Here is a 12201-nt window from a genome sequence, read left to right as displayed (position 1 = left end):
TTTTTGCTAAAATAGTTTTTTTCTTAAAGATATAATTTATGCAAAATTTTCAACATATGCTTTAAAAAACAGAAGTACTTGAGAACAGGGTTTATCCTTTTTATCTTACTCAGAGTCAGGTGTAAAGCCTGACAGTTTTCTAAAGAATTTGTTAGTACATGAATGAAAAATAATTGGGAAATTTCCAAGTGGTCATTTTATATGTTAACACTGCCTTATTTTTTTTCTTCTTGGCTTATAGAAATGATCCAGGCCTATATATGAATTACTTTGGTGAATCAAAGGAAACATTGAATAATGAGTGGTGCAGCTTTGGGACTCGAGATTGTTTTTGTCTTTTTCCTGGCATTATTCCTACTTCATCGATATGGAGACTTTAAGAAGCAGCATAGACTTGTCATTGTTGGAACACTGCTAGCTTGGTATCTCTGCTTTCTGATTGTGTTTATACTCCCTCTGGATGTTAGTACGGTAAGAGGTGAAACTAATTTTCACAATTTAAAAGGCAGTTGTAATCAGACAGCATGTTTGAGATATGTTTTTAAGATAGCTCAGTTACATAAAAGTTAACTTATATTTTAAGCAAGTGTTAATCATATGAATTTGATCACTAAAAAGCATAGCCAGGAAGGTAATTTTGGGTAAAGAGCTTGATACATTCCAGTATCCCTTAAGTACTTGGTAACTTTTTGGTTTTCATTTTTAAACCATGCCTTTATTGCTTTAGACAATATACAACCGGTGCAAACATGCTGCTGCAAACTCAAGCCCTCCTGAGGGTAGCAACATGACAGGATTGTATGCAACTGCTACCCCAATCCCAAGGTACTTTCTTCCTTTTTTAAAAAAAATGTTGTAGGGTCAATTTGTTTAAAAATTGTCAGTTTTAGCATCTGGATTTTATATTTATAACTTTATCCTAATTCTCTACTCACCTCCCTTCTTCATCCTTCGCTAATAGACTTTTCATTACCTATATCCTATTTAAATTTTAATCTTGAATACATTTTAAATATTTATTGGCATTCAAGACCTCTCAGCAGATGCTAATAGAAACTTGGAGAATACCTGATTTTTTTAGTTCCTTGCTAAGAATAGATTTCCAAAAGCTGTTTTTCCAATCCAGTAAAAAAAAATGGGGTGTGCATTTTCTTGTTTTCCTAATTTACAAGGTTGTAATGAAGGAAGAGGAGGTTATTCCATACATAGGATATTCCTTTGATATATATGCATCCTTTAAAAACATTATGGTTTTAGACTGAGAATAAAGTTCAAATTATCAAAAGGTTATATTGAATTCATATCAAACTTCCCAGTAAAAAACTAGTAAGTATTGGCTATAGGAAATGGCAACCTACTCCAGTATCCTTGCCTGGAAAATCTCATGGACAGAGGAACCTGGTGGATTGCAGTCCATGGCATTGCAAAGAGTTGTGCACGACTGAGCGACTAACACACGTAGCTTTTACTGGTGCTTTAAGTAGTATTATATACTTCTTTATGCAGCTTTTACGGAGAAGGCAATGGCACCCCACTCCAGTACTCTTGCCTGGAAAATCCCATGGACGGAGGAGACTGGTGGGCTGCAGTCCATGGGATCGCTAAGAGTCGGACATGACTTAGCGACTTCACTTTCACTTTTCACTTTTCACTTTCTTGCATTGGAGAAGGAAATGGCAACCCACTCCAGTGTTCTTGCCTGGAGAATCCCAGGGATGGGGGAGCCTGGTGGGCTTCCGTCTATGGGTTCGCACAGAGTTGGACACGACTGAAGTGACTTAGCAGCATGCAGCTTTTATTTATTTATTTTAAAATCAAAGCTAGATAAGGGTGAATTTTGAATGTAGTAGTTATTCCCTTTTGAAGCACCACTGTGGAGTGTTGGAAGCCCTTGGACTAAAGAATAGCTTTACAATTTAGGAATGCTGACTATTACTGAAAGAATCTATGGTCAGATAAACATGTTTTCAGAAAATTCAAACAGAATTATGTATAGATGCTAGCATCTGTCTCCATAGGACATATGCTATAGTGACTGATAAGTTAGGATTCCAGTTTCTAGGACTTAATCACCTGATAACCTTTTTTTCTTGCCACCATAACCAACCCAATGAAGTGAGTGTATAATTTAAAGGTAATCATCTCAAGAGTTTGATTTCATAATGCATTTATTTTTAAAGCTGTCACTTCATTAGTCTATTAGTACATTATGTCCTCTTTTTATTAAAAGACTTAAAAAAATTGAAAATTTAAACACATTCTTCCTTAAAAGAGTTTTGTTCCCTCTGTGTGTTTTTTGACAGTTTTGAATTTTAATTTTCTATAAAATTTTACAAGATAGAATCCATAATTTAAAGCTGAATGTAAGTGAACTTTGCCAACACAAATTAATTGTGCAGTTCATTTAAGTAGCATTTGATTAATTGGTTTTAAATTGTTATTAGCCAACATCCGTGTTTCAAGCCATGGAGTTACATTCCTGATGGAATCATGCCAATTTTCTGGAGGGTAGTATATTGGACTTCACAATTTTTAACATGGTAAGTGGTGGTGAAGGATAAAATTTTCAATATTTTGGTTAAATTTTAAAAAGTGATTATTTTTTCAGTGAACTTTCATATTTTAGAACTTATTCATGTATATTTTCCCTTAAATCTATATGCTTTCTCTCCTCATTCAGGTCTGTCTTATCTTAAAAGGAATGAAAAGAAATAAATAAACAAGAAATAGAAAACAGAGACAAAAAATTCTCCTTGTCACCATTTCCTCTTCGTTACTGCCTTCTTTCTGGACTTTCTTCAATTCAGTTTTCTTCAAGCCCTGTTGTTATGTGAAACTGGTCTCTTGCTAAGGTCATCATTAACCCCTGGTTTTCTGTATGCTTAGTGCAAACTTCTGATTTTCCTTTAAATGCTCCATTTTTGTGGCCCATTTTCTAAATGGTGGTGTTCCCAAGGGTTCCATCTTTGGTCATCTTGTTATCTGACTCTCCCTGAATAACTGTAATTTATAGCCATGGTTTCATTAACCTGTGATGCATTCCAAATCTTTTTTTTTTTCTACCCTATAGCTTTGTCTTTCTGCTGTGCTCCAGACTCATTCATACTTTTTCCACTGCCTATTGAGCATTTTATAATAAATATAGTACAAGTAAACTGGAGGTGGAGAACATGGCAAGAGAAAAATCACACAGCAGAGTATAGCATGCCTGTAGTGTGCACATTGAACTCGGCTAGTTCTTCAACATTGCCAAACTTTGACCCTTTGAGTTTCTCATCTGTTTGCTCTTCATTCTCCACAACAAATCTTTCCAGTTACTGCAAATCTCAGCAGTGATTGTGACTCTCTCTCTTACATCCTAGAAACAGCCAATTTCTCTCCTTGTATATGACTTTACTTTCTGCCATCCAGTGAAAAACGAATTGTCAGATGGCACCTCTTTTCAGCTTCTCACCAACAAACCTATCTACCTATCCTTTCTTTCCTTCCTTCCAAGAATGTAAGAGTCATTCTTAAAGTTAATCCCTCGTCCTGAAATAATGGACCTATCTCCTTTAGCTCTTGTTAGAAAATTCAAGTCAGAGCCCTTTCCAACTTTCTGTCTTCCCCTAGATGATCTACTCATCACTGCTGTATTTTTTTTAGAGAGACGTTTTTTTAAAGTATAAATTAGTACAGAAAATCCCACAGACTGTATTTAGTTTGACTTTTCTTCAAAGTGAATACACCCATATAATGAGCACTCAGATTGTGATATAGAACATTAATAATATCCCCAGAAGCTTCCCACATACCTCTCTCCCAGTCATTACGCTCCCCAAAGGTAACATATGATTCTGACTTCTGTTACCATAGATTAGTTTTGCCTGCTTTTTCAGCTTTATAAATACGGGCTTATACAGTATGTACCTTTTTGCTTCTCTTTTTGCTCATATAATTTGGAAGATTCTTCTGTGTTGTATGTCTCAGTATTCTTATTTTTTTTTTATTTCTGTAAAGGTTTCTACTTTTTTTTTAAATTAATTAATTAATTAATTAATTTTAATTTTTACTTTACAATTCTGTATTGGTTTTGGCATAGATTGACATGAATCCACCACAGGTGTACATGCGTTCCCAAACATGAAACCCCCTCCCACCCCCATCCCCACAACATCTCTCTGGGTCATCCCCGCGTATCAGCCCCAAGCGTGCCATATCCTGCATCAGACATAGACTGGCAATTCGATTCTTACATGATATTATACATGTTTCAATGCCATTCTCCCAAATCATCACACCCTCTCCCTCTCCCTCTGAGTCCAAAAGTCCGCTATACACATCTGTGTCTTTTTTGCTGTCCTGCATACAGGGTCATCATTGCCATCTTTCTAAATTCCATATATATGTGTTAGTATACTGTATTGGTGTTTTTCTTTCTGGCTTACTTCACTCTGTATAATTGGCTCTAGTTTCATCCATCTCATCAGAACTGATTCAAATGTATTCTTTTTAATGGCTGAGTAATACTCCATTGTGTATATGTACCACAGCTTTCTTATCCATTCATCTGCTGATGGACATCTAGGTTGTTTCCATGTCCTGGCTATTATAAACAGTGCTGCGATGAACATTGGGATACATGTGTCTCTTTCAATTCTGGTTTCCTCCGTGTGTATGCCCAACAGTGGGATTGCTGGGTCATAAGGCAGTTCTATTTGCAATTTTTTAAGGAATCTCCACACTGTTCTCCATAGTGGCTGTACTAGTTTGCATTCCCACCAACAGTGTAGGAGGGTTCCCTTCTCTCCACACCCTCTCCAGCATTTATTGCTTGCAGATTTTTGGATCGCAGACATTCTGACTGGTGTGAAGTGGTACCTCATTGTGGTTTTGATTTGCATTTCTCTAATAATGAGTGATGTTGAGCATCTTTTCATGTGTTTGTTGGCCATCTGTATGTCTTCTTTGGAGAAATGTCTATTTAGTTCTTTGGCCCATTTTTTGATTGGGTCGTTTATTTTTCTGGAATTGAGTTTCAGGAGTTGCTTGTATATTTTTGAGATTAGTTGTTTGTCAGTTGCTTCATTTGCTATTATTTTCTCCCATTCGGAAGGCTGTCTTTTCACTTTGCTTATGTTTTCCTTTGTTGTGCAGAAGCTTTTAATTTTAATTAGATCCCATTTGTTTATTTTTGCTTTTATTTCCAGAATTCTGGGAGGTGGATCATAGAGGATCCTGCTGTGGTTTATGTCGGAGAGTGTTTTGCCTATGTTCTCCTCTAAGAGTTTTATAGTTTCTGGTCTTACATTTAGATCTTTAATCCATTTTGAGTTTATCTTTGTGTGCGGTGTTAGAAAGTGATCTAGTTTCATTCTTTTACAAGTGGTTGACCAGTTTTCCCAGCACCACTTGTTAAAGAGATTGTCTTTACTCCATTGTATATTCTTGCCTCCTTTGTCAAAGATAAGGTGTCCATATGTGTGTGGATTTATCTCTGGGGTTTCTATTTTGTTCCATTGATCTATATTTCTGTCTTTGTGCCAATACCATACTGTCTTGATGACTGTGGCTTTGTAGTAGAGCCTGAAGTCAGGCAAATTGATTCCTCCAGTTCCATTCTTCTTTCTCAAGATTGTTTTGGCTATTCGTGGTTTTTTGTATTTCCATACAAATCTTGAAATTATTTGTTCTAGTTCTGTGAAAAATATCGCCGGTATCTTGATAAGGATTGCATTGAATTTGTAAATTGCTTTGTGTAATATACTCATTTTCACTATATTGATTCTTCCAATCCATGAGCATGGTATATTTCTCCATCTCTTAGTGTCCTCTTTGATTTCTTTCATCAGTGTTTTATAGTTTTCTGTATATAGGTCTTTAGTTTCTTTAGGTAGATATATTCCTAAGTATTTTATTCTTTTTGTTGCAATGGTGAATGGAATTGTTTCCTTAATTTCTTCTTCTGCTTTCTCATTATTAGTGTATAGGAATGCAAGGGATTTCTGTGTGTTGATTTTATATCCTGCAACTTTACTATATTCATTAATTAGCTCTAGTAATTTTCTGGTAGAGTCTTTAGGGTTTTCTATGTAGAGGATCATGTCATCTGCAAACAGTGAGAGTTTTACTTCTTCTTTTCCAATTTGGATTCCTTTTATTTCTTTTTCTGCTCTGATTGCTGTGGCTAAAACTTCCAGAACTATGTTGAATAGTAGTGGTGAAAGTGGGCACCCTTGTCTTGTTCCTGACTTTAGGGGAAAGGCTTTCAATTTTTCACCATTGAGGATAATGTTTGCTGTGGGTTTGTCATATGTAGCTTTTATTATATTGAGGTATGTTCCTTCTATTCCTGCTTTCTGGAGAGTTTTTATCATAAATGGATGTTGAATTTTGTCAAAGGCCTTCTCTGCATCTATTGAGATAATCATATGGTTTTTATTTTTCAATTTGTTAATGTGGTGAATTACATTGATTGATTTGCAGATGTTGAAGAATCCTTGCATCCCTGGGATAAAGCCCACTTAGTCATGGTGTACGATCTTTTTAATGTGTTGTTGTATTCTGATTGCTAGAATTTTGTTGAGGATTTTTGCATCTATGTTCATCAGTGATATTGGCCTGTAGTTTTCTTTTTTTGTAGTATCTTTGTCAGGTTTTGGTATTAGGGTGATGGTGGCCTCATAAAATGAGTTTGGAAGTTTCCCTTCCTCTGAAATTTTCTGGAAGAGTTTGAGTAGGATAGGTGTTGACTCTTCTCGAAATTTTTGGTAGAATTCAGCTGTGAAGCCGTCTGGACCTGGGCTTTTGTTTGCTGGAAGATTTCTGATTACAGTTTCAATTTCCGTGCTTGTGATGGGTCTGTTAAGATTATCTATTTCTTCCTGGTTCAGTTTTGGAAAATTGTATTTTTCTAAGAATTTGTCCATTTCTTCCAGGTTGTCCATTTTATTGGCATATAATTGCTGATAGTAGTCTCTTATGATCCTTTGTATTTCTGTGTTGTCTGTTGTGATCTCTCCATTTTCATTTCTAATTTTATTGATTTGATTTTTCTCTCTTTGCTTCTTGATGAGTCTGGCTAATGGTCTGTCAATTTTATTTATCCTTTCAAAGAACCAGCTTTTGGCTTTGTTGATTTTTGCTATGGTCTCTTTTGTTTCTTTTGCATTTATTTCTGCCCTAATTTTTAAGATTTCTTTCCTTCTGCTAACTCTGGGGTTCTCCAATTCTTCATTTTCTAGTTGCTTTAGGTGTAGAGTTAGGTTATTTATTTGACTTTTTTCTTGTTTCTTGAGGTATGCCTGTATTGCTATGAACTTTCCTCTTAGCACTGCTTTTATAGTGTCCCACAGGTTTTGGGTTGTTGTGTTTTCATTTTCATTAGTTTCTATGCATATTTTGATTTCTTTTTTGATTTCTTCTGTGATTTGTTGGTTATTCAGAAGCGTGTTGTTCAGCCTCCATATGTTGGAATTTTTAATAGTTTTCCTCCTGTAATTGAGATCTAATCTTAGTGCATTATGGTCAGAAAAGATGCTTGGGATGATTTCGATTTTTTTGAATTTATCAAGGTTATATTTATGGCCCAGGATGTGATCTATCCTTGAGAAGGTTCCATGAGCACTTGAGAAAAAGGTGAAATTCGTTGTTTTGGGGTGAAATGTCCTATAGATATCAATTAGGTCTAACTGGTCTAATGTATCATTTAAAGTTTGCATTTCTTTGTTAATTTTCTGTTTAGTTGATCTGTCCATATGTGTGAGTGGGGTATTAAAGTCTCCCACTATTATTGTGTTGTTGTTAATTTCCCCTTTCATACTTGTTAGCATTTGTCCTACATATTGCGGTGCTCCTATATTGGGTGCATATATATTTATAATTGTTATATCTTCTTCTTGGATTGATCCTTTGATCATTATGTAGTGGCCTTCTTTGTCTCTTTTCACAGCCTTTGTTTTAAAGTCTATTTTATCGGATATGAGTATTGCCACTCCTGCTTTCTTTTGGTCTCTATTTGCATGGAATATCTTTTTCCAACCCTTCACTTTCAGTCTGTATGTGTCCCTTGTTTTGAGGTGGGTCTCTTGTAAGCAGCATATAGAGGGTTCTTGTTTTTGTATCCATTCGGCCAGTCTTTGCCTTTTGGTTGGGGCATTCAATCCATTTACGTTTAAGGTAATTATTGATAAGTATGATCCCGTTGCCATTTGTTTTATTATTTTGGGTTCGGGTTTATATTCCCTTTTTGTGTTTCCTGTCTAGAGAATATCCTTTAGAATTTGTTGGAGAGCTGGTTTGGTGGTGCTGAATTCTCTCAGCTTTTGCTTGTCTGTAAAGCTTTTGATTTCTCCTTCGTATTTGAATGAGATCCTTGCTGGGTATAGTAATCTGGGCTGTAGGTTATTTTCTTTCATCACTTTAAGTATGTCTTGCCATTCCCTCCTGGCCTGAAGAGTTTCTATTGAGAGATCAGCTGTTATCCTTATGGGAATCCCCTTGTGTGTTATTTGTTGTTTCTCCCTTGCTGCTTTTAATAGTTGTTCTTTGTGTTTGATCTTTGTTAATTTGATTAATATGTGTCTTGGGGTGTTTCGCCTTGGGTTTATCCTATTTGGAACTCTCTGGGTTTCTTGGACTTGGGTGATTATTTCCTTCCCCATTTTAGGGAAGTTTTCAACTATTATCTCCTCAAGGATTTTCTCATGGTCTTTCTTTTTGTCTTCTTCTTCTGGGACTCCTATAATTCAAATGTTGGAGCGTTTCATATTGTCCTGGAGGTCTCTGAGATTGTCCTCATTTCTTTTAATTCGTTTTTCTTTTTTCCTCTCTGATTCATTTATTTCTACCATTCTATCTTCTATTTCACTAATCCTATCTTCTGCCTCCGTTATTCTATTATTTGTTGCCTCCAGAGTGTTTCTGATCTCATTTATTGCGTTATTCATTGTATATTGACTCTTTTATTTCTTCTAGGTCCTTATTGAACCTTTCTTGCATCTTCTCAATCCTTGTCTCTAGGGTATTTATCTGTGATTCCATTTTGATTTCAAGATTTTGGATCATTTTCACTATCAATATTCGGAATTCTTTCTCAGGTAGATTCCCTATCTCTTCCTCTTTTGTCTGTTTTGGTGGGCATTTCTCCTGTTCCTTTACCTGTTGAGTATTCCTCTGTCTCTTCATCTTGGTTATATTGCTGCATTTGGGATGGCCTTTTTATATTCTGGTAATTTGTGGAGTTCTCTTTATTGTGGAGCTTCCTCACTGTGGGTGGGGTTGTATCAGTGGCTTGTCAAGGTTTCCTGGTTAGGGAGGCTTGTGTTGGAGGTCTGGTGGGTGGAGCTGGGTTTCTTCTCTCTGGAGTGCAGTGGAGTGACCAGTAATGGGTTATGAGACGTCTAAAATTTTGGAGTAACTTTGAGCTGCCTGTATATTGAAGCTCAGGGGTGTGTTCCTGTGTTGCTGGAGAATTTGTGTGATATGTCTTGCTCTGGAACTTGTTGGCCCTTGGGTGGAGCTTTGTTTCAGTGTAGGTATGGAGGCATTTGATGAGCTCCTATTGCTTAATGTTCCCTGAATTCAGGAGTTCTCTAGCTTTGGACTTAAGCCTCCTGCTTCTGGTTTTCGGTTTTATTTTTACAGTGGTCTCTAGACTTCTCCATCTATACAGCACCAATGATATAGCATCTAGGTTAAAGATGAAAGGTTTCTCCACATTGAGGGGCACCCAGAGAGGTTCACTGGGTTACATGGAGAAGAGAAGAGGGAGGGGGTAGTTAGAGGTGACTGGAATGAGATGCGGTGAGATCAAAAGAGGAGAGAGCAAGCTAGTCAATAGTCACTTCCTTATGTGCGCTCCATAGTCTGGACCTCTCAGAGGTATTCACGGAGTTATACAGGGAAGAGGAGAGAGAGGAAGTAGACAGAGGTGGCCAGGAGGGTAAGAGAGAGGAATGAAAAGGAGAGAGACAGGTCCAGCCAGTAATCAGTTCCTTAGGTGTTCTCCACCATCTAGAACACACAGAGAATCGCAGAGTTGGATATAGAAGAGTTGGGGGGGGGGAGGGTGGGGAGAGACAGAGGCCACCTGGTGGAGAAAAAGGAGAGTCCAAAAGGAGGAGAGAGTGGTCAAGCCAGTAATCTCGCTGTCAGGTAAGATTGGGTTATGAAATGTACAAGATTGACAACAAAAACTGAAAAGCAAAGATTAAAAACCTGTTTTTGAAGACAATGATCTGCTTTTCTGGTTGCCTGATGTCCTCTGCCTGCATTCAGAGGTTGTTTTGTGAAGTTTGCTCCGCGTTGAAATGATCTTTTGAGGAATTTGTGAGGGAGAAAGTGGTCTTCCCTTCCTATTCCTCCGCCATCTTAGGACCGCCCCTCAGGTTTCTACTTTTTGAATATACCATAGTTTATCCTGCATAGCCAAACTTCTAGAATTGTCTGCATTTTGTGTCTCCATTTGCTCACTGCTTATTCTTTCCACAACCCACTGGACCCTGTTTCCTGTTCTCCCTTCTCCACTTACACATACAGGCTCTTAATATATTGACCTCTTAGCAGCCTTTGATTTTACTGTTTCCTCTCTCCACTTTCACTTTCTTCTCCATGTACTTCTTTGTTGTCTTCCATAATTCTTGACTGTTCCCTCAGTCTCCTTTGTTGGCTTTTCCTTCTGTTTGTCTGCCTTTCATTTAAAAGTTGATATTTTTGAGGCGTCAGTCTCAGATCTTTCCTTCTCATTCATTCTATGTATATACACCCTTCCAGATCTCATCTATTGATGTTATTTCAGTACCATTGATATGATGATGACTCCAAATCTATCTGTATTTCTGTTCTTTCTCTTGAATTCTGAAGCTGTATGGCCAGCTACTTCCTGTGAAGCTCCTTTAGGATGTATCCAGGACACTTTTCCCTGACATTTGGGCTTCCCTGTGGCTCAGTCAGGTGGTAAATAGTCTACCTGTGATGCAGGAGACCCGGATTCAATCCCTGGGTCGGGAAGATCCTCTGAAGAAGGAGATGGCAACCCACTCCATTATCTTTGCCTGGGAAAGCCCGTGGACAGAGGAGCCTGGCAGGCTACAGTCCATGGCGTTCCCAGAGTCAAATGACTGAGGGACTAGACCTACCTATACTTCAAAATCAGTATACTGACAGCCACCCTTCTCTCCTGCTTCTTACCACACCACCACCCCTTACCCATTCTAAATAGTTACAGTTTTGTTGCATTTAAGCCCATTCTCCATGTTGAACCCATATCAGTCCATAGAAAACAAAAAGTTTGGTCGTGTCTCCCTTCAGTTAAAGAAAATGATTCCTCACTATTCTTTGGATGTAATCTAAATAATTCAAAAAAGCTTTAAAGGCCTTTTTCAGATTCCTTGTAAGTCGTTGTTTTTGCTCCCAGGAATATGCTTTTCTCTCCCCAGAATTTAATGTTAGAAAATATTCAGCCCTCTCTTATAGTTTGGTTCAGTGTTATTACTCAAAATCATATTGATTCATGAGAAGATCCACACATTAAAATTGAGATTTAGATGTTTCCAGTGTTTTGAAATTATACAGACATGTCAAGTGTTTTTTAATCATATTTTTTCTAATCATCCAGGATTCTGTTACCTTTCATGCAGTCATATGCAAGATCAGGAGGGTTTTCCATCACTGGAAAGATCAAAACTGCACTAATTGAGAATGCAATCTATTATGGCACCTATTTGCTGATTTTTGGAGCATTTTTAATTTATGTAGCTGTCAACCCACACTTGCACCTAGAATGGTAAGATAAACCATGTTCTTAACATTGTTTCTATGTATAATTTGCATTTTTTAAAATGAAATTTTATTTCATATACAAGTAAACATTTCATTGGGAAACCTACCATGACATGTTTTACGGGTTCCCCCAAAAGAATATCATAATAACCCATATTACTGAGAAGGAAAATATAGAATAACTTCTTTGAATATACATATTAGACAAAGAACTGATGTTTTATCAAAGAGCTATGTTAAAGTATTAACTTTCATGATTTTTTCATGGGACTTTAAAATTTTGTGTATGACTAAATACCTGGATTTATTTTTCATTGTAAGTTGTGAATATTTTCTTTTGTTCTGATTATAATATGAGGGCCTATTTCTCTTTAACTTTAGATTTGTCATTCAAATAAAGTTGAAATCTGTGTTATACTTGTAATGTATTATGATATATGT

General features: G+C 36.8%; 1 protein-coding gene across 2 annotated transcripts in view; it reads left to right on the top strand.

Annotated features, from left to right (window-relative positions):
* LMBRD2 (LMBR1 domain containing 2) overlaps positions 1-12201 on the top strand; it is a 58420-nt gene that overhangs the window by 13146 nt on the left and 33073 nt on the right. For both annotated transcript variants that reach the window (XM_040262329.1, XM_040262330.1), the window contains exons 2-5: positions 242-471; positions 728-825; positions 2445-2540; positions 11597-11764. In XM_040262329.1, the coding sequence (XP_040118263.1) occupies positions 298-471; positions 728-825; positions 2445-2540; positions 11597-11764 (536 nt within the window). In that variant the 5' untranslated portion in view covers positions 242-297. The remainder of the gene's footprint in view (positions 1-241; positions 472-727; positions 826-2444; positions 2541-11596; positions 11765-12201) is intronic.

This window comes from Oryx dammah, unplaced genomic scaffold (genome assembly GCF_014754425.2).
Source record: "Oryx dammah isolate SB20612 unplaced genomic scaffold, SCBI_Odam_1.1 HiC_scaffold_20, whole genome shotgun sequence".
NCBI lineage: Eukaryota > Metazoa > Chordata > Mammalia > Artiodactyla > Bovidae > Oryx > Oryx dammah.
Note: the sequence above shows the minus strand (reverse complement) of the source record. Positions and strands in the feature narration are given on the sequence as shown.